The sequence below is a fragment of the Manis pentadactyla genome, chromosome 1, assembly GCF_030020395.1.
Source record: "Manis pentadactyla isolate mManPen7 chromosome 1, mManPen7.hap1, whole genome shotgun sequence".
NCBI lineage: Eukaryota > Metazoa > Chordata > Mammalia > Pholidota > Manidae > Manis > Manis pentadactyla.
The window spans coordinates 204,822,592-204,845,989 of NC_080019.1; the positions used below are offsets into that span (position 1 = coordinate 204,822,592).

Consider the following 23,398-nt stretch of genomic DNA (forward strand, 5'->3'; position numbering starts at 1 on the left):
GAAATTTCCAACTTCAATCAAAGTGACAAAGAAGTGATCTCAGGAGATATATTTTAACTAAGAAAGCAAAAACCTACATAACTCTAGAAGACTGTTCATAGATGGTGGCAGGGCCCATCTAGAGTTTGGAAAGAGGGAGCCCAGAATTCATGCAAGAATTTGTTGATGTCTCTGCCACTATCCAGAAATTAGGAAGTTGCTCACACTGGAAAGCAGAGCCTTTCAATACTTGGGGTATCACAAACCCATACAGTGATCATGAAATCTCCTAATTACCAACTGTCTTCCTATGTATGTATGGGGAACAGAAAACAGCAAAACTTAAACAGCCTAGTTTATACATTAAGCTCTTGTGAGTTTGGCTAACTGTGCCACAGTTCCAGGCCTGAACCGCCCCTTGTCCAGCTGAAATTGGAAGGAGGGCCTCTGGCAATGGGAGAGAATCTTACAATAGGAAGTAAAATGCCAGGAATGCATGAATTCGACCTTGTTAGGCTTGTGCTCAGCCCAGACACCATGACCTGACATGTGCCTCCTTGTTTTCTAAGGCTTATTTCTAAGGCTCATCCACCTGAGAGTCCTTACGCTCTGGCAAAACTGAGTCTCTGACCTGAAGAGGGAGGACCCACGGACAATGATGATCTGCCAAAGCACAAATCTAGAGAAGAGAGGTTTGGGAAATGTAAAAACCACGACCAAGCACTGTAAGCCTGTCACTTACAAGAGGAACTCAACTAGTTATAGAAAGGCTGACTGATAGAGGCACTAAAAAATAGTCATTAAGAACACAGGTTCTGGAGTCACACTGCTTGGCTCCAGTGCTTACTAGCTACATGAACTTGGGCAGCTAATTGCACCTCTATGCACCTCAATTTCCTCATCTGTGTAATAAAGTGGTTGTGAAGATGAAATGGGGTGACCCACATAAATGCTTAGTACAGCATCTGGGACACGGCAAGACCTCAGGGTTTTAGCTGCCACATCACCACTGTCCGAGACCACCCTATGAGACGGGGAGCTCCCTCCCACAGCTCAAGCCAAGGCAAAGATTTGTCAATTAAGGGCCAAGTACAAATGAGATGCTGCTGAATTTACTTCGAACCCAGGTCTTCCAATTAGTTCCCATGCCCCTAAACTCACACATATGATCCAAAACAAAAATGTTGTCACAGTAGCTGATGTGTTTTTCAGGTAAAACTGCTTTTTTTTTTTCCTTTTTTTGTTGTTCAGCCAATGTACTTTTCTGAGTACTTACATGCAAAGCACCTGTTATCTATGGGAATACAAAGGGGGACAGATGGTCTTTGCCCTCAAGAAGCTGAACATCTAACTAGGAAAGAGCATTCAAGAACCACACAGTGATACAAACATCTATACTGGATTTAGGCTAACCATTCATTTGGTGCTTGACTTTTTATTAGAACCAGAAGCAAGAGAAGGATGAAGGAAATCCCTCTATGTAGAAGCACTCTATTCCTTGGAACATGAGAAGCTTGTTATATACTAAACTAAAACCAGTCCCTTCCTCTCTCAGCCTCAATCTCTCTCCTTTTCATTCCCTTCCAGGTGATGCAGCAAAGTAGCATGATGGCTCAGGGACCCGTCAGCCTCAAATTCTCAGGCTCCTATGTTGGCAGCAGCTGCTGGAGGTGGACAAGCCGCTTCCATGTTGCGAGTCCACACAGGACTCCTTTGCAGGACACTGAAGCTTGTTCATTATCAATTTGTAATTACTATTTAATGCCCTTCTGCCTCTCATCTGTAAGTCCACTGAGGAGAAGGAAAGTGGGCCTCCATCAGATGGCACAGGCTGGCTCTCCAATATTTACTGACGGAGGCAGGTTCATCCCACAGCTATTGCAATTAGCATCTGTAAGAAAAACGACTGATTCCCATTCTCTTCAATTATCCTCCCCACCGCTACCAGCGAGGCCTTCTTTGGTGACATTCTAACCACAGTTCCGGTCTTCTTTTAGGTTCCATGGGATCTGGCTGCTGCATTTTAAGTACAGAACTCTCTGGTAAAAAGTCAGGAAGGGGAGAGAGGCCCCAGGGATCTGCCTTGCGTTATGTGGACAAACGTCCAGGACCAGGGAACACCAGGGGCTCCGTTTATGTTAAAACAGTCGCCAGTTTACTGATTGCTCTGTCGTTGCCTACAGAAATTCACAGCACCTTTGGGCAAGGGAACAACAGTGCAGTGTTTATTGAAATCTACATCTGCTAGCAATTTGTTCAACAGCAACCAGCTTCCCCCGTCTCCTTTCCTTTAGTCAAATAATCCACGGGGGCCCATAATACCCCACAACTGTTCATTTGTTCGAGGCCTGTATTGTGTCGTTTATGTTCCTAATTACAGGTTCAGGTTTTTTAACAAGTTTCAGCATGGTAAGTAATTTTTTAGTCTGCAGAGGAGGCCAGCAGCACATGTCCTGAGGCAGGGACACTGTTGCCAGCTATCCCCTCTCTGGGCTGAAAGATGAAGGCCTCACGCTGCTGCCTGGCCCCGGGCACACTTGGTCAGCAGAGGGGACCAGAGCACTCCACTTCCCGCCCCTAACGGGTGTGGCCTTGCCATGGTGGGTGGGACCTGGAAGAGGGGATAGCTGAGTCTTAACCAAGAATGAGACACTTGTGTACTAGGGAGAAAGGGAGAAGCCCTGTGTGTCAATCTCTGAGAAAATTCTCTTTCTTCCTCATGGGAGTCTAGTAGTGAGGAAGACAGCACATACCTGCTAAAGGGCTCAGTGAACAGAGAGTTCTTTTATAGTATCTGTGATTAGGTGAGGAGACAGGGTAAATCTGGGAAGCAGAGTAAGTCAAGTTTGAGGACAAATCTGGGGACAGGAATATCAAGATCTGTACTGAAGTCCTTAGTTTGAAATTGCTCAGAGAGGAGCAGAACTCTCAGGAGGCACAGAAGACATGGGGATAGAATTAAGAGTAGAATGGACTTAGAATGGGCTTCTGTACACGTGCCCAGCACCTGCTCACCCACATCAGCCTCCCCTTTGGGGGAACTGAGCCACTCTCACCCGAGCTGGGTGGCTCTGAAGGGGGCTGCCAGTCAGTGCACCCTACCTGGGGCGCACGCTGGCCAGTCACGGCAGCCCACCCAACCCTCCTGCAGCAAATGGCCCAGAGAAGTGATGTGACACAGGCCTGGGCAATCATAGTCTGCAACCAGGCTTTTAAGCAAGTAGGAAAGATGCTTTTAAAGGAAGAATGAGTCTTTTGAACAGTCTGAGGCCATGTTTTTGGTACATGAGAAAAAAAAAAAACCCAACGGTTTTGCAGCAAGAGAGACTGATGCCAACAAAGAGAGAACAGAGATGAACAATAAAGATCAACACAGTCTTGACATGAACATCCTCCACTTGCAATCACCACAGAATCACTGGGACCAGATACCATCGCCTGGTGATAAATTTCTCATTTATATCAAAGCAAGCTTGAGCTACTGGTGTCTGCCATCATAAGTGGACTCTTAATGGCTACAAAAGGCTTTTCACTGAAAACGATTGCTATGATGATCGAGTCAGCACAAGTTAACACACTGTGAGAACTCCAAGTGCCACGCAAGTGTCAGGTATTGATCACATATGATTACGTTATGAGTGGCAGGTGGGCCCTAGAGAATCCCACTGACCCAACGTCAGGAGAGTGTGTTTTGAAAAAAACATTCATTTGGAGACTTCTGAAGATGCACAGATGGAATGGGATCTTGTCCTCTCCTGGTCCCCTCCCTGGCCCCAATAACCAAGCACAGACCTATGGCCCAGTTCAGGAGAGCAGTGGTTTGACCAGAACACAGGTGGTTCACCTCAACTGTGCCACAGTTCCACGCCTGAACCGCCCCTTGTCCAGATGGAATTGGAAGGAGGGCCTCTGGCAATGGGAGAAAATCTTACAATAGGAAGTAAAATGCCAGGAATTCATGAATTTGGCTTGTTAGGCTTGTGCTCAGCCCAGACACCATGACCTGACATGTGCCTCCTTATTTCTAAGGCTCATTTATAATATCCAAGCATTGTCGTTGGGTGTGTATTTTGCCATGACAAGTGTCAATGAAAGAAAGCCCTGTTTGTGCTAAACTAAATCAGCTAGAAAAAACATTTTGAATGTTGACAGCACATTTCCTCTATGGATTAAATTAAGGAATTTCTTCCTTTTTATAACTCATTTACAAAAGTACATTATGGTCCTACAGAGAAATAGTATGGCACTCTCAATTTAGGTACACACCAGGGGGATGGGCAAAACCATGAACCTAGATGTTAAAGACCATTCTATTACTATCACTGAATGTCACCTTGGAAGGGATACAGGAATCTTTAATCCAGTTGAATCTTTCTGGTTAAGGTGTCGTCTAAACATCGGTATTTTTGAAAAGAATCCCAGACAATTCTAATGGCCAGCCAGGGTTGAGAACCAACCCAGCTAATACCTTTATTTAGTAAATGAGGACACAAAGGCCTCAAGTTTGGGACTCAGACCAAGAAAAACAGTACATCTGGGATTAGAACACAGGTTTCTGGGCTCCACTGTATTTTTCAAGTGAATGAGATCATTCTATTGTGTTTTCCTTTAACAGGGGCTATGTAAGTGGAATACATGAGAATTTTTAGAGTTGAAGTAGAGAAATAAACCACAAAGGAAGATGAGTCCAAATAAGTAATAAACGTAAGCTATTTAACGTCACTGATAATCAGGAAAATGCAGATTTTAAGAAAGTATAATAAGACATTGTTATACAGCTAACAAATTGGCAAAACAATTGTAAATGTGACAGTACCAAGATTTTGGCAAGGCTCTATGGCCACAGACACTCCCACATCCTACTAGTGCAGTGATCACTTAAACTGGTCCAACTGCTCTGGAAGACAGCTGGTCAGGATCTAACACTGCTGCGGATTATCATTTGCTATGACTCAACAATTGTCTTACGTCAAAGGAGCAAAAATTGGGTTTTGTTGGGTATAAAAATATTGGATATTCTAATGGCTTGTGGCCTTCCAAAACTCAATCCTACCTGACAAAATCGCATTCTTGAGGATTAACTTGAGTTCTAAATGTTTGGTTTACAATCATTATTATTCTCCATAGGAGAGGTGATAAAGAAGAAAAGGTTGAGAAACACTGAACAGGTACCCCGGGAGCCTAGGAGGTGCGCACCAGGACGCTCCCACCCACGCTCTTTGTGACGGACCCAGACAGGAAGGGCTACACACACCCACCTGCAGGAGAGTAAGCGAACTGCGCCATAGGAGAACTAAGGAATCCGATCCAGCAGTGAAAAGGAACAAACTCAAGGTGCACAGCACGACATGGTGGCCCTTCACTAAAGGTGGAGCTAAAGCAGCATGACACAAAAGATCCTGAAGGGCACAAATCCACTATGAAAGTTCAAAAGTCAGGAAGACTGAATTACATTGTTTAGGTACCCACACACCAGGGCAAGAGCTGTGAAGAAAAGCAGGAAGTAAGCATCCCGTTACTTCTGGGTTGTGATCAGGGAGCCAAACGTGAGAGGGGTGAATGGCAATGCTGTGGTTTTCACCTGGGGGCTGACATGATAATTATCCTTTAAATCGTACATAACGTTTTATACTTTCCTCTGCATATGTTGCAGCTCATTTGAATACACTGATATATAAAAGAAGAAAGCAGAGGTGAGGGGGGATTTTCTTGATCTTTACTATTTTCATTTTCCTAAAGCATTGTTTGGATCGAGCGGTTCCTCTGCTCACAAGCAGTAACACAAACCACCCGGAGCGTGCACGGTGCTTTCAGACGCTCATTTACAGGCTCTCATCTGCACCTCAGCCTCACTAGGAAGGAGAGAGTCAAAAATCATTTTTCAAAGGACGTAGTTGCTTAAGTTAGAAGGACCAGCAGGAACAGCCCGTGGAGAAGGAAACAGGGTTTGACCAGCAGAAGGATCAGCTGAACAAAGTTTGTAGGTGGGAGAAAACGCAGCAACCGAAGTGCGCATCCCCAACCTAAAGGGGCGATGTGGGGCCACACTAGAGGAACAGCCACATTCAGCGGTCCCTCTGAGGAATTAATTTCAGAGTGGTAAGAATGTCTTTTTAAAAATCACAATTTAATCAAGCTGTTGTTTCACATTAGGAAGTTTTACACAGACTTATTTGAAAGTTAATGTGCATTCTTATACCTTGACTAGAATCAAATAGTTTATAGGTTCTCCTCCAGCAAAACCACCTGCTGCTAATCTCTGACATTCAAATGATATCCATGTAATGCAGATCATTATTTTAATGGTTAATAATTGCTTAAGGTTTAATTCAAGATCTTTATGTTCAAAGACCTATGGTTTATAAAAAAAAAACATTTAGAAAAGGCTATGGCAGTTTTCTAACATATTTAGCTTTTGAGAACTAATGTTTGTATTACATCTAAAGATTTCAAAGCATATTATAACACTAATTTTGCAGGGTAGGTATTATCCCATTTTGCAGACAAAATCCCGGCAAGAGGAAGTGATGCAACTAGTTGGCTGGATGAGAGCAAATCCAGCCTTTCAGAACTCAAATCCCACGTTTCCTCCACGAGAACACAGTTTCTAGACCCATGCTACTAAGGGCTGGAGCAATTTCAGCCTAACTTTCATGATATTGAAGTATAAAGTTCCATTTCCACAGACTATTATTAAAAGAAAAAGGGGTAGGATAGAGTGGATATAAATAAACCAAGCAGTATTTGGGTATAGAAACTTGAAAGATTTATCTGTAAAGAGTTGGTACTGAATAGGTGTTTTAAAACATAAATTTAATGCTTAGAATTAAAACTAGACAAAGAACATAAATATTGTATGTGTATATCTTTCATGAAAATAAAGTATTTTAAAAGTCTTTTTAAAAGCCAAGTTTCTTTCCTTCTAATAAAATGCTAAGCAGAGTTAGATATGGTGTCTTTCAAGGAAGAATATGGAAGGATAAACACAAAGACTTCAAGTTCAGTAGCAAAATTAAAAACAAACAAACCCACAGCGGTTTACTGTATTTCTAATTAGAGACTCAATGATTTTTGTCCTGCAACGATAAGATATAAATATGTCTAGTTTAGGACTGAATTTTTTTTTTAAACCAGATGGCTGAATAAAGACAAGTGGAAGCAAGCTCTTAATTTCCTCTTGTAATTTAGGAAAGGTAAAAGCCACAAAGAAACAAGTTATCTTTTATCTGCCATCGTCCTATTGGTAAGTCAGCAGATGGAACCAAAAATGAGTAAAACCTCACTCCCATCAGATTTTAAGAAAAAATAGTGATGCTGGCTGACCAGGCTCTGGGATGGTACAATAAAACCATGCTATCCAAGAATCAGTTGTAAGGAAAAAGACTAAAAGCAAAATTGCCTTTGGTAACTGCTCAATCTGAAAGCAGAGGTATTCTCTACAAAGCAGACACACTCCTATCTTCCCTCTGTTCTGTTCACAGGTTTTATGAAGTGCATTGTAAACCTCACCATGTAGATTACTACTAAGCACAGCTAACTTTAACAGTGTTCAGTCAGCTTAGCAAATCAGTTCACGTCTCTGAGCCTTAACAACCTCATCCATAAAATGGGGTGATAGGCACCTCATAAGGCCATTATGGGCATCAAAAGGTAGGTACAAAAGCACCAGGAAGATTGCAGATAATACAGTCAACATTAGCTGATAGGCCTCTCTCGGTACTCTTCATCAGAGATCTCAGATGCTCCTGTGCCACAGGCAATTCTGGAATAACTTCTCTCATTCTGTCCTTCACTTGGAGTGCCAAACTTCAAGGACCAACTCAAAATCCAACTCTTGCCAGGAACCATCTCTCTGTATCTGATGCTCCTGAAAACTTGCAGGGCTTACTGCACCACGTGATCAGCTCTCTGTGCACACCCCACTTCCCTGTCATCTGGCTTACTTTCTGTCCTACCTCCGAATCATACAACTATGCCAACCAGGCTCTTGAAGCTCTGGCTCATACCTCTTTGAATTCCCACATCACTATGAACTTGACAATAAAGATTTGTTGACTGATAGAAGCCATCACTAAACATGAAAAATATTTAATTAAAAAAACATATGCATGTTAGAATATTTTGCATCCCTACCCTCCTTTCTCTCCCACAGCTAAGGGAAAAGAAAGATGGCTCAAAACTAAGATTTTAGAACCAAGTATCAATTTTATTTTACAGTATCAAAACATGGAACTCTCCCCAAATTTAACACATAGCAGCTGTTATGTTCCCAAGTGAGAACAGTCATTTGTAAAAATGTAGCCTCCAGGGTTATGGGGACTGCAAGAACACCTCCCTGGGACCTCCCACTGCCGGTGCAGCGGGGGAGTCAGGGCCAGTGGCCCCCTCGGCGAGGCGCTTTCCACTTCCTAACCCCCTCTCTCTCACAGTCTACATCTAGAAAACTCCTCCTACCCAACAAAATGTACTACTTTATACCTAATTGTTTTTATAACTCAAAGACGTACATAACTGCTAATCAGAGCTTCTGACTGGCTCAAGTTAACCAGTATTCCATTCCACCCTGACACCACACAATTTGGAAAAACCAACTTGATGGTTTGGTTGGTCCATGCTATCTCATGTCTTAAATGTTTTAGTTCTGTCTGGCTTTTCAGAACATCAAAGATTGCCTCCACAGTCCCATTCTAACCTCCTCAAGCCTCAGGCAGGCATTAGGGATCCCAGGGAGGTGGCTGAGGAACCCACTCCTCAGAGATGGTTGGCTATGAGGGCTGCTTCAGTCAGACCAGGATGCCCAGGGGATACCTGGAGAGAACCTCACCTGGAGAGGTCTGCCTGGAGCAGGGCCTCTGGGGCACGCTAACAGGATAGCTGTGCTCCCCCATTTCAAGATGAGGGTGTTACTAGCTTAACAGATATGCTCAAGTTTATATACTAAGAAACTGATGCTTAATTATTCAAAAAAACACCTTTCAAGTATAAAGTTACAAACTTGAGGAAAAAGCAAACAATGATTTAAAAGGCATATTTAAAACCCCATAGACTACTGGGAAAATATGAAGTTTTCCTAAACTTAAGGTGGTATTACAGAATTAGTGTTTGTTGTTCTGTGATGATATGGCACTCTGTTAACATAAAAGAAGACCTTTATTCTTAAACACATGCTAAAAATTTAGTGGTGAAATACTGTATATGGAACTTGCTTTCAAATGCTTCAGGAAAAGAGAAACTGTAATGTGATGTGCTGTGTACGTGAAGGGAGAGTGCAAGGGATAAAGTAGGTGGGACAAAATACTAATTGTTGAATCTAGGTGGAAGGCATATGGAGTGCCCCCTATACTTTCCTTCAAACTTTTCTGTATGTTTGCAAATTTTCAAAACAAGAAGTCTTGGAAAGAAATAAAATTCCTGTGGTAAAGAGGGAAATTTTAAAACTTAGACTGGGGTTCGGATCCTCCAAATGTCTACCTCAACTTACAGCAAGAGATGACACAGCATTCTCATGCTTCCCTAACTCCTCCGGCAGTGATAGCGCTAAGGCTGGAGCTGACATGCTGACCTTCTCCCGGAAAGGAGACATGTGGCAGGTCTCCATATTCCCCCACCCTCCCACACCCCACATTTACTGCCTATCCAGAGCGCAAGACCACGTTAAATGAGGGGAGCAGAGACTAAGGCTTTGAAAACCCAGGCACAATAAAGATGGAAGAAACCATGCTATCCACATAAAGTTCATTCCTCCCAGCAATGCACTCATGTGCTCTGACAGCCTGTCACAGACAGAAATCAGCACTGCCCTGAGAGGGCCGGCAAAAGGAAAGGAAAGGAGGAAGCACAGGGGTCCCAACTATGTGCACCAGGCCTATGTGCTCACTTTTCCTTTTTGTTAAACATCTTTACTGAGATACAATTCACATGCAGTTCACCCATTTAAAGTGCAGAATTCAATACTTTTAGTATTCACAGTTGTGCAACCATCACCACCATCTAAGATTAGAACATTTCATCACCTCCAAAAGAAACCCTTACCCATAAGCAGTCACTTCTCATTTTCCTCTAAGCCCATCTCCACTCCCCAGCAACAATTGCTCTACTTTCTGACTGGATTTTCAAATTTTGGACAATTTCTATAAATGAAATCCTATAAGGGACCTTTTGTGACTGGCTTCTTCACTTGGCAGTATTCATCCATGCTATACCATATATCAATTATTTCCTTTTTATTGCCAAATAACATTCCAGTATTTTCCAATGTAAGACCTGCAATTTATTGATCCATTCATCAGTTGATGAACCTGTCGGGTTGTTTCTACTTTTTGGCTGTTATAAAATGACCAACACTGTTATGAATGTTTGTGTACAAGTTTCTGTATGAACATGGGTTTAATTTCTCTTGGGTATGTACTAAAGAGCGGAACTGCTGAGCCATTTGGTAACTGTGTTTAACTTTTTGAGTAACAGCCAGACCGTCTTTGAAAGTGTCTGCACCATTTTACATGCCCACCAATGGTCTATGAGGGTGCCAATTCCTCCACGTCCTCGTCAGCACTTATTATTTCCTCTTTTTGATTATAGCCATCTTAATGAATATGAACTGGTGTCTCACAGTGGTTTTGATTTTCATTTCCCTGATGGCTAATGACGTTGAGTATTTTTTGATATCCTTATTGGACATCTGTGTATCTTTGAAGAAATGTCCATTTAAATCTATTACCCATGTTTTAATGGGTTATAAGTATTTTTGCAAGAGTTTCTGATATACTTTGGATACCAGTTCCTTATTAGATACATGATTTACAAAAAACTATTTGAAGTACAAAGTTTTATGTTTTGATGTAGTCCAGCTTTTCTGTCTTTTCATTTTTTAGGGGCTTTCTTACTTGATTTATGGTCCCAATAACTGTAAGGAGTAGAAAGTATTGATCCCATTCTAGAAATGTAGAAAAGGAAGTTCAACAAAATTAAGTAAATGCCCCAAGATCTCGCACAGGGCCACTGCACGTGGTTCTGCCCTGCACAACCCACACAGATGAACATAGCAGTATCAGCTGCATTTTGGAGTGGAGATATGATGAACTCAGGCCTTCTGACCAGGCCAGGGTTCAAGCTATTCATTCACTAGGTGAGTATTAAATTGAATTGTGAGAGTTGATTTTTAAAGAAACTCCTCAAATCTTCTACATTCAATATTCTAAGGCTACCATTACTTAAAACAAGGGCGTTCTGGAGTTCCTCTTTGGAAGCTGTATCAAGATGTTGTGAGTGGCATGTTTTATGAACATACTCAATTATGGGGAGGAGGATTCTGAATTTAAGCAGCCAAAAGTCCTGGGTGCTGAGTCTGGAGAATGAGGTAAGCTGTCGGGCCGGCTTGTGCCATATGGGATTTACACACCCTGCTATATACACAATCAATCCCAACTATGAGAAACGTTATTTTATGACACAAAGTAGATCTAATTTTCAAAAGAACACTACCAAATATGGTGGACACCAGAGAGTATTTGCAAAATTATAACAAGTAATCACTTTGACACATTTTAAACATTTTGATATAAAAATTGGCCATTTTTCACTTCTTGATCATACCAGATATATCTGACTCAAAAATCTCTGAATTATTAGAACTAAAAACTATTTCGCACATGGTTCAACCCACTTATTTTAAGTGGATAAACTGATGCACAAAGAATTTTAAGTTACCCAACTACTTGCAAGAACACTAGCAGAGCAAGGACTAAAATTCAAGGCAGATGCAGTTCCCATGTTTTTTTCTTAATATTAGCTGTTTTTACTCTGCTTTTAGTGTTTGTGATTCTCCCCTTCCCTCTCCCGTAGACTGCCAAATGGATTATACCATCCAAAACTCCTCTTCTGAAGGGTGGGGAACTCTGCCCAGACTTCACTGTCCGTTGTCCAACTGGATCCTTCCCTAATACCAACTTATCCAAACATCTCAAATCCATGTAGATAACTCTGACAGCAAATAAAAGGGACTCATTTTATAAAGTGAGTTCTGAAGGGATACTGCCAAGCCTTATTTCAAAAACCAGGCTCCAGTTTCCAATCTGAGAATTAAATGGCTTCCAGCCTGCTGTCTCTGCCTTTCTCCCTTGCTCAGGAGAGAGGGCCAAGGCTGTGTCTTGAGGGACTGCTTCATAAGGAAAAGCTGAAGCAGGACACAGCCTCAGGACAGGCCAGTGCAGGTTGGAGGTGGGCTAGCAGCAGGCTTTGGGAAAAGAGAACAGGATTCATGAGCAGGCAAGGTCAGCCCCCAGGGTGATTCCTCTGCACTGGCAACAGGGCTAAGTGCTGACACGGGGGTTTCCCACGGCTTCCACTGGCCTCCAAAGGCATATTTGTCATCAGAGGCTCTTGATGAAGCTGTACATAAATATCTGACTGTTGTTAAATACAAAACAAAACAAAACAAAATCTTCCACAGGAACCAAATCAAAACCATCTGCGAGCAGAAGAGGCCAAAACCTCAGTGTAAGTGCAAAAGGCCTGGCAGAAACACTTGTTAATTGTGTTACTTACTTTGCTGAATAGTAAACTGCCATGCCAATGAAATCATATCACATGACTATAATGGTCTTCATATGACTTTCTTGCTATGAGAGAAATGGGCACTTTATTTTCCAGAATTCTGCATTCTGTAGTGGGTGAGTCAGAATCAACCCATTGGCTCAGTCCTGTCCACTTCTGCCAACCTGCTTTTGATTTTACATCCTATGTTATAATTGGCACTAAATTCCTTTAACCATCATTCATGAATCTCCATTTCTGCAGAAAGGAAGTTCTGCTTAGCAAAAATGTAACAAAAAATGCAAATGATATTCATGGACATCATGAAATTGTAACTACAATCCTGAAATCAAAACCGCACAGAATAGCATCAAATGTTGATCATACTGACAAGGCAAGAGAAGAAAACATAGCCTAAAATTAATCCTGGAATTATGGAACTTGCCAACTTTCAAGAATGAGAATAAAGCATTTCTGCAAAGTCAGGTTATGGGACTTTGGAATTTGAATTTCTCAAGGATATACCAACATAGCTTTTATTATTAACTCTTAAGGATCAGTCTTTTCTCTCTAGCTAGATGGAGTCTGAAATTTATTGGCATTTCCCACAGCATACTGTTGAGCCCACAGTTGGAACTAAATCAGTTCAAGTGAAATGATACTTGATGAAAAATAGAACCCTGAGAAGACACGTCATGGCAGAGCTTATGATGAGATGGCTAAGACATTGACATGTTTGACTTTGAGCCTTTCTTCAACAAATTCAGCCATTTAAAATGGATTTGGTGAGCACTTCAACAGCTTTATGGCTTGGACAACTTGTGCTTCATCAACTTTAAGGCCATTTTTTGCTTTCAACTGGGATAAACAGACATCTAGCAGCAACTGGGAACTGGGGTCAATTTTCAAGTATCCAAACCCATTCCCAATAAGGGTTTTGACAGTAAAGGTCAGAACTACATGCAAAATTCTCTATTCAGATGACACATTTAAAGAGGGCAAAAGCTAAGTGGGGCCTGTCTTACACAGGGACTTCTAATATCACATGGGCAGAATGTAAGTATAATTTTGCAGCTAGGTGGGTCACAAAGAACGTGGGTCTGTGTCCAAGACCACTTCTTAATTTTTTAATTTACAACTCGAGATAAAACTAATCTATCACACATATTTCTCGCTAAAGTATTTTTATTGCATCCTAGCTCTATAGCTTCTCCTCCTTGCACCAAATGAAACAGGGAAGTTTTCCTTTATCTGCTAAATCAGTCTACCCGTTCTGCTCTTTTTCTCCAAGTTCTATCTCCATACTATTTCTTATACCATCCAGTAATTTTCACTCATTTGTTCCACTGTCTCAAAGTCATCATTACCCCAAACAAACTTACCTTTGTAAGTCTCCCGCCCCTTCCACCACATTCCCAGTCCCCACTCTGCACTGTGACCCCCTCCTCCAACAGGAACCAACCTGGTGATTTGTTTGTTAGACTTAACAGCACTGTGATTACACTAGTAGCCTAGACTAAAAGAGAGGCAGTCATTTTTGGGTATTTGATGATGGGAGGAGAATGTATGCAAAAAACTGGACTGCATCAGTCAATCTCGCTAAACAGATGATTCCATCTGGAATATGTCTTCCAATCTGTTACCTCAGTGCCCCTCTCTACAGGAATAATGGGGTTTGTAGTCTCTAGTAGGGCCAGCTTTACCTTCCTCCTTTTTAAAAGAGCTGTATTTCGGGAGACAGACTACAGGTGTTAAAGGATATGGGCAAGTTTGGTGGCATCAAAACTTTTTTTCTTTAACTGAAAAGGAATTATCTTGCTGCAACATGGATGAATCTTGAAAACATCATGCTAAGTTAAAGATGCCAGACACAGAGGGCCACATATTGTCTGATTCTATTTCTGTAACACGACCAGAATAGGTAAATCCACAGTGGAATCCAGAGCTGTGGCTGCCAGCCTGGAAGGAGTGCAGAGTGAGGAGCCACTTAATGGGTACAGACTCTCTTTTTGGTGTGATGGAAATGTTCTAAACTTAATAGTAATAGTATATATACTTAGAGTAGTAGCACAACAACTCTGTGAACATACAATAAAACACTGAATTGTACACTTTAAATGGGTCGATTTCAAAGTATGTGAATTATAACTCAAAAAAGTTGGTATTTAAAAAAAAACTTCTCTGATTTCAGGTCATTCTAGCTCCAACTACATGTTTGTGATTCTGAGAAACACACTAAAGACTCCTGGCCCCTGAGACCTTTAGTCAGCCTAAAATGCTCTCCCCAGCTTCCCTGCCTTTTGTTTCCCTACCCAAATCCAGTGTTTATTTTGAAAGATAGCCTACACATCCTTTAAAACTAACTGGTGATGCATGTTAACTAGACCTATTGTGGTGATCATTTTGCAAATAGACAAATATCAAATCAATACATTGTACACCTGAAACTAATATGTCAATTATTCAATTTAAAAATGTTTAAAAATTAATTAATTGAAAAAAAAAATAACAGGAATATTTGTTCCCTTCTGTGTGAAGCTTCCCCTGACATCCCTACTTGCCCAGACAGGAGCAACTGCTCTCTCAGCACTTAATATATAAATGACTCAAGCACTTTTGATGACGTTAGAGCACGGTCTTTACGTCTGTTTCCCACACTAGACTACGGGCTCATCTCATTGACCTCTGTGTTCAGTTACCAGCACAGTGCCTTGCTATCAAATTTTTAAAAGATGTTCAGTAATTTTTTTTTAAAGCTAAATTTGTATAAATACATATTTTATTTTATAAACAATGTATAAAGTGATACTGTCATATGTAATTATCTGGTTGAAACTTTTGCAATTCCAATGTTGATGTATGAAAACAGCCCAACATGACAATTAATTGGGCATTTTTGCTTACATTGCTAAAATAAGGTGGGACCTTTCTTTATGGGATGCAGAATTTTGTGTTTTTATTACTGAGTATCTGTAAATGCATTGGAATCAATATGTAAACAAACATTAGCTTCACACAGAACTGTGTATATTTTCTGATATAGTCATTCACACATGTTTTTCACAGTAATGTAAAATAATAGAGGACAATGATTTTTGTTGTGAGGGCCTCTGGTGAGCATTATCTTAAAACACAGTCCTATTTAGAGATATTTAAGAAAAATAATGATCCTTTTCTCAGGTAAGGGTTGCAAATTCCAATACTTACGAGGGCCATCAACTTAAGAGCACCACCTAGACAGAGAATGTCACCTAATGAATATACCTTTGGGCAAGAAACTAGCACTATTGTTTATCTCCAGGAAGATGGTAAGAGACAGATAAAGAAGTAAGACTTCCTTTCCAGAGTATTTTTATACCTTTAAATTTCATATCAAGTTCATTATTTACCTATAAAATTTGTATCTTGGTTCCAGCTAACCCTCACTATGAAGGAAGGCAGACCTGGAGCTGCCAGATTTGATTTTTCAAACAAGGTAGAAATAGAAAAATGCATATTTTTATATTAAAATTCATAATTTTTAGATGTTGGCTTTATTCGGAATTTAACACAGGAAGGAAGGCCAAACAAAACACACCCGCAAGCCACATCTGGCTTGTAGGCCAACCAGGTTACCACCTCTAATCAAAAATATGATGTGGGGTTTATGATTCCAGAACCATAAATATAATTATCGGAGGAAAACTTCAAAAAGAAAACTCCGACTTGTGGATAAAACCACGCCCCCTCCTGCCCCACCGTCTATTTAGTCACCATTCCTCTCTTACCCTTCATCTTCTCTCCCTGGGTCTTTGAAGAGGCTATTAACGTTTGACTGACTAAAATACAAAACAAGCCAAGTTGAATCAAGGAATCTGCCCCATTATGGTGCCATCTGCTTAAGGAGTGAAATATGGGGTCAATTTCAAGCTGCAATTCTTCTAGCCAACTAAAGAGAAGTATGTGAATTATTTCTAGCTGGGTGGAAAAATTCCAGGAGCCAACTAGTCAAACCACTGCACAGTTGAGAAGACCTGTAAGTTGTTTTTCCCTTAGAATCAGGCAGTACAGTGCTACTCAAAAGACAAAATGGTGGCCACAACAACACAGTATTCTCAACCCTTTCTGGAAACACAGTCTGGGGAAAATGTCTCTTAAAGTCCTACAGAGATGCCATTCAGCTCCTGAAACTGAGGCTAACAGACTCTATGTAGGTCTATCTATTGGTCATACATGGAAGACTGTGCCCATTGAGTGCCGAGGAGACACCAAAGCAAGTTAAAGAGGGACCACTTTCAGTTCTAAGTCTAGCACGAGAGAGGCACTATCTTGCCTCTCTGAGGTGCCTAAATATCTCACCTCAGTCTGCTGAAGCCTCAGAGGATTTGACTCTGGCATTTCCACATGACTTTCCTACGCTCAGTGCTAGCTCCAACCTTCTAGACAGCAGCCAGTTCACCACTAGCTGATCCAAAATAGGCCTGACCATCTACTCATCCCCAGTGGTGAGGATGCACAACCCCCTGCAGGGGTGCAGGTGGGGAGGGGGTCAGTAAATAGGACTGTAAGACTAATGGCAACTTTGCAGGCATTCCACTCCTGCAGGGCACAGGCACTCAAGGTTTTGCTTAGGTAGCTTGTGGACATGCTATGACAGACCACATTTTTTTCCTAAGAGTTTCTTTAGTCAAGTAACTGAGGGGACAAACATTGATTTAAGCTCATTTAATCTCATTCATCCTTTCTGAGGGAACTGTCCATTTGGCCTAGTGACCTGAAAGGCTCCATACCATATATAGCATACCCTTTTCAAAGACTGGTGTGCGTTCAAAACACAAAGTGAGAATGCACTTTGTAATTCCAGTCTTTAAAAAAAGACAAAATTGTAGTGACCCAAAAAATGAAGACCTGCAAGATATTCTAATTGACAAAGCATAGCTCTCTCAGGTTGTGACTGGGTAAGCCATTTCAGGGTGGGGCTCAGTGGCCTAAAAAGACAGATCAAAGTGTAAAATAAAAGCCAAGCATGTTCTCTCCAAAGAAACACGGCCAGAGTCCAGTGTCTTCCCTGACTTGCATTTTGATTGTGGGCATTAGGGCCAACTCCCCAGTGGCTAGAGCCCTGGTGTACTTCAGTAAGGACCAAGGGGATTGGAAATCGATGGCCTGTGCTTCACCAGCAATGGTGTGCACTAGGCACCTCCTGCACAGCAACCCACATATTAGCATCCAGCAATTGCAGAAGGCTCCTTCTTCTCTGATTAACCAGCACACTTATTGAGCAATGTTTGGTCTAAGGGAAAAAAATGATTAATTGCTTTTTTCTTTTTCTGTAAATCTGAATATCAAATAGGTTTCAAATACATTCGTCCTCAGGATAGAAAGCCTGTTTTAGTCTTACCTCAGCAGCCTGGGTCTCTTGATGCAGCAGGGTAAGACCCGTCAAGTCTTCTAAGAAGGAATGTGAAGAATTAAACACCTTCGCTAGGAAATTAAATCCTTCTCCTTCATACTGATCAAGAACCTGAAAAACATTTATAGTTTTTAAAAGGGGGCTGCAAGTTTTAAAGCATATTAAAAATTTTTCACTTCTAACAAGTACCTGGCAAAAATGAAACTACAACTAGAATTAAATGGGGCAAAAACTGGGAGGGTTTAGTGCTTATCATTTTTTACTTCTCAGAAATAATGACAAGATCATCTTCCAATATCAGATGACAGTTTTTTCTCAAATAAAATTCAAATTTCATGCAGATTCACTAAAAATTCTAGAAGAGTTAGGGTTACTGGTCTTAAAGGTCACTTGTTTGTAAAAAAAATAGCAGGCAGAAGAGCCAAAAAAAAATTTTTAAGGATAAAGAGAAAGGGAGGTACAAAAGGATGAGAAGTGTGTGACTGCCGGCTAGCCAAAACTTCAAAAAACAACAGTTTTAAAATGTAAAAATAAATTTTACCAGGCATGTCACAAATGAGGATATCCAAATGGCCAATAAATTTATGATACGTTGCATCACATTACAAGTGATTAAGGAAATGAAAATGACAACCACAATGAAATACTACTTTATAATCAGCAAAATGGCTAAAATAAAAAAGACAGAAAATACTAAACACTAGCAAGAATGTGGAACAACAGGATTCTCATGGGAGTACAAAATTAGACACCCACTTTAGAGGTTTAACACTTACATGCCTGATGACCAAGCAGTTTTACTCCTATATATACCCACCGAACAACAAAAAAAGTATGTATGTGCATTAGAAGACCCAAACGAAAGTGTCCCTAGCAACACTGTTCAGGACAGCTCAAACTAGGAACTACTCATGTTGATTAATAGAATTCATGAACTGTGGTATACTCATGCAATGGAATATTATCTATCAATAAAAACAAATTACATCTATATGCAACAATATACATAATTCTCACAAACATAATATTAAAAGGGGAAAGCAGTATGTACTGTATAACTACATAAAGTTAAAAAAAAAAGGAAAATGAATCTATGGTGTTAGATGTCAAGAGAGTGATTACCCATGGAGAGACGTAACTGGAAGTGGGCACAAGGAAGGTTCTGGGGTGCTGATATTTCTTTATCTAGGTGCTGGTGTACTCTGTGAAAAACTATCCAGCACTTTTTGTATATATGTTGCCCTTTAATAAAAAGATGAAAAGAAAAAAGGCTGGTAGTCTTGACAGGAGAGCAATATGAAAACATATGAGTTCTTAGAAGCAAACAAAAAAATGATCATCATATTTAGGAATTCAGTGATTGCAGGAACTGTGAATTGTAGAATTCAAGCAATGAACCAGAATGCCCCAGAAACTCTCTCAGAACTCAGAGGAAATAAAAACATGAATGTACCAAAAAGATAGCAGACATTGAAGATAAATCTGAGAAATCAACTGCACATGAACTAGAAAGGCTAGAGAAGCAATAACACAACAGAAAATGTTTTTAATTTTCTCTATTCAGAAATGAAAATGTATAAACCCTGCAATTCAGTAATTCCATTTTAAAGACTTTTTATGCAGATATAGTTGTGCATGGACACAAAAACAGATGTGTAAGGATGATCCCTGAAACATTGTTTGCAGCAACAAAAGATTAGAAGTAACCACCCTTTAATATGGGACTGATTAAATTACAGCGTGTTTACAATCAAGGGCATAATCTGGATCCATTAAAAGAATGAGGCAGCTCTATAGTATTGCTGTAAAGTGATTTCCAAGACATAAAGGTATATTAAGAAGCAATGTCCAGACAATGTGTCTTGGTATAAATTTTTTTTAAATAAAGGTGGAGGAATCTTAATTTAGGTGTTTTATTTTTTCTCCCCAGTGCTGAAGAAAGGTCTCAGAAAAGGAAGAACCACCCTGAAGTCCTGACGAAGAAGCTGCAGCAAGAAAAGAGGGGCAACCCTCCCTCTGCCGCGGCAGAAGAGTGGCTGCAGTGATAAGCTAGGGGAGCAGGGAACCAGGGGTGAGGAGCTCTAGGGTCTGCACAGCAGGCAGCAAGGTCATCTGCTGCCAGAGAGGCTACGGGGTGGGCCATGGAGCTTGAGGAGGATGGTGTGATCTGGGACAGCTGAATGGTGAATGGGCAGAAGGAAGCTCAGCAGCAGCACGGAAAGAGTGCGGAGCAATCTGAACAGGACAAAAAGCAGAACTTTTGTTAGAAAGGAGGTTAAGGACCCATCTAAGCTTGGGGAACTGGCAGGATAAAGGTAACAAAGCCAGAGGTCAAAGAAATTGAGGGGCTGGTAGGTATCGATGAAGGAACTGGCAAGGAAAGGTGTGCGAGTGGACGCAGCAAGTACACTGGGGATCCGGGAGGGCTGGAGGAGCAGGGACGACCTTTACGCCCCGAGGCATATACAAGGTAAAGCTGTGACTGATCTGACACAGTAAATTAACTGACAATCCAGTATCTGGATAGAAAGGTACATAATACCAAATCCCTTAGTGATAATGTGATTCCTCATAAACCAGAATGTTACCTCAGGAAGAATGTGCATGGGCATTAAGTGATCTTTTCAGAAATGATAACCACTGTGTGTTTAATGGCCACTTATTTCTGAGTGAACCACAAGGCTCACTAAATAGCTACAGTAAGGTGAAACAAGAGGTAAGTTTGTAAAATGGACAAAAACTTAGAAAAAATAAGAATAATTTCCGAGATCATACTTTCTTGGACCTTAATTAAACTTTCAGATTTCAAGCCTATGTTTCCACAGAAAACTTTGTGGTGCTGCAACTCTAACAAGTGGAAAAACTAACAGCAAGGGCAGAATGAGTAAAGGCCTCCCCCATAATCAGGATATACAGAAATGCTGAAACATGTTTAATAGCTCTGGCTTGAAAATTATGTGGAAAAACTTAATCCTCTAGGTGCATATTTAATCACACAAGGGTTTTCTAGTATTCCCTTTATGTGCTGGGAAGTTAATCTGTGTTATGAGTATAAGCAGCTTATAAAAGGTTCAGGGATTTTTTCCCCCCTACAAACAGCTTGACCTTTTTAAAGGGGAAAATGTGTTTCAAATTATTAAAAAAAAAAAAAAAAGATACTATACTATCACGATGAATTTGAGCACTACAACAACCTGTCAGTCTACATAAAAGATATCACATCTCTTAAGTGAATTATATAATGTGTGGCCGTGAGAACTGTACACATTACATTTTGGTAAGTTATATGTACTCTACAGGTACTGGGGAGGTTTGCTAAGAAGAGAAAGAATAATGACTTGTTTAATATAAAAATATGAATCCTTTCCTGATGGATATGTTTTTTTGACTTAACTCTTTTGTAAGATTAGGTCATTTTTATTCATGACATATGTGCAAACACCCCCTCTCCAGCTAAGCATTTAAGTCCCTCCAGAATGCTCCAGTTTTGAACAACTCTCTGGATAATACATATCTTTCAGAGGGACTAAGATGTCCTGACATTGCCATGCAACAATTTTCATTTCATGAGATGCAGAAGGAATACACAGTTTGCAACGTTTGTCTTTTATTCCTAAGCAAAGGACACCAGGAACTTTGTACCCTACCTAAAAAAAAAAAAAAGGCAGCTTATATATTTTCAAAGGGGAAGGGAACATGCAATGTCTGCAAAACTCTTAAAGTCTCTGTTATTTAAAAATTGTATTTACTTGATCTTGACTATTAAAAACATACATGTGTCCTGATTTCTAAAAACTTAGGGAAAGTTTTGTCAACCCCAATTGGGTAATATAATAGTATAGCTGGAAGTCACCAGCACCCTTAATTCCTACTCTATGAGAATCCGGGAAAAAAAAGGGTCAAAACACTCCTCTCTGAGGTCTGGTCACCCAGTGGTCTGCAGAGGCTTTGCAAAGGTGAAGGCAAAAACCCTCTGTTCTCTAGTTCTGTTGCTGAGGGAGCCACGCCAGGGTGGAGAAGCCCCATGTTAGATTATGAGCTGGAAGCACTGCTAATACAACCAGGAAACCCCTTGGTCAGTTTCTGTCTCTTGGTATTCCAGGATTTCTCTCATCATCACTATAAAAAAAAAAAAAAAGAATCAAAGAAGAGGAAAAAAGCCCCAATTTCTGCAGCCCTTACAGCACTACTATCCTGCCCTCACTGCTCCCAGCTCCTTTTTTGTTCCCTCTTGACACTACCCTACCTAGAGTGACCTTCTATCTTCCCAATCAAATGAGATCTTTTACTTCCACGAAAGCTCAGCTCAAGTATCAACTTCTGCAGGAAGTCTTCCTTGATTGAGTCCACTCCCTGTGATCTTTTCTTCCCTTTTACATTCTGACCCTGTTCTCCACGCCACAGTGAGTTGCCAAAGGAATTGAAGGAAATGCTGTGCCTCACTGTTGCTGGTGATCAGAAGTTGATGGTGTTTTCAAATATCAACCAGATGTTCTATAACTCTGTTCCTGCTTCTATAAATGTCAGTAATATAAAGCAGATAATGGATGAGAAACCAGCATCATATGGAAACATGTAGCTATCGGCCCAACTAAATCTGTTGTTGTAAACTTACCTCTATGGATATAGGAATAATTTACAAGGCCAAACTTTAAAAAAGGACAGATCTGTGTTCAAGGTATGTAATGTCAGAAACTATAGCATTAAGCAGGATAATTACAGGCATGGCCAAAAATGTAGAACAGGTAAGTCTCCTGTTCTTTTCCTAAAGTCACTGTATAGTGTACGTTATTCTTAAGCATCCACATGCAAGATGGGCACAATGGTAATTTAGAGGATGTGGGTTATTTCAAATCCAAATATCAAATAGTTTAAATACTGAGATAATTGTGGAATAGAAGTCCTAACAATTAATTTTTTAATCAGACTTGTTATGGGGCACCATACAATCATATTGAAGAATCAGATACTACTATATCTTGCTTTCTTAACCACCAAAATCAGAATTCTGCTGGAGTCAACTAGGCAGAGGGAAAGAAATGATAATTGCAAGTCAGCATGCGACTGGGAGTGATTTGGCAACACTGGGCAAAACACTTCACCTTTTTGAGCCTGTTTGCTCATCTCTAAAATGGGGCTGCAATTCCATGCCTGTCTCCCCACCTACCGAGGTGACTTCAATCATGGCAAATGGCTTACAATGAAATGTTAAGCATTTTTACTTTAAAATACAATTATTTTGCCAAATACGGCTCAATAAATACAGAAAATACATGACAAGAGAACACATAATGACATCAGTGATAATAGTGGAGGTCCAGTGATAACAAGGACCTACATAAATCCCCTTTCCCATGAGAGTAAAGAGAATACTGACAAAACCTGAGGGGTGTTTTTTCAAGAACAATGGCTGAATCCTGGTAAAAACAAAGAGCTTTGTGGCATTTTAACTTGCCACACTGCCTCATTCCCATCATCCCCTTACAGCTAGACTAT

The 23,398-nt window shown here is 40.6% G+C and overlaps 1 protein-coding gene across 3 annotated transcripts in view; it reads right to left on the minus strand.

The window, feature by feature from the left end:
- Positions 1 to 23,398, minus strand: part of ATG7 (autophagy related 7) — a 241,262-nt gene that overhangs the window by 110,285 nt on the left and 107,579 nt on the right. For 2 of the 3 annotated variants that reach the window (XM_057506592.1, XM_057506587.1), the window contains exon 18: positions 17,891 to 18,013. The exons of the other annotated variant lie outside the window; for it this stretch is intronic. In XM_057506592.1, coding sequence (XP_057362575.1) covers positions 17,891 to 18,013 — 123 coding nt within the window. The remainder of the gene's footprint in view (positions 1 to 17,890; positions 18,014 to 23,398) is intronic. 3 annotated transcript variants of the gene reach the window in all.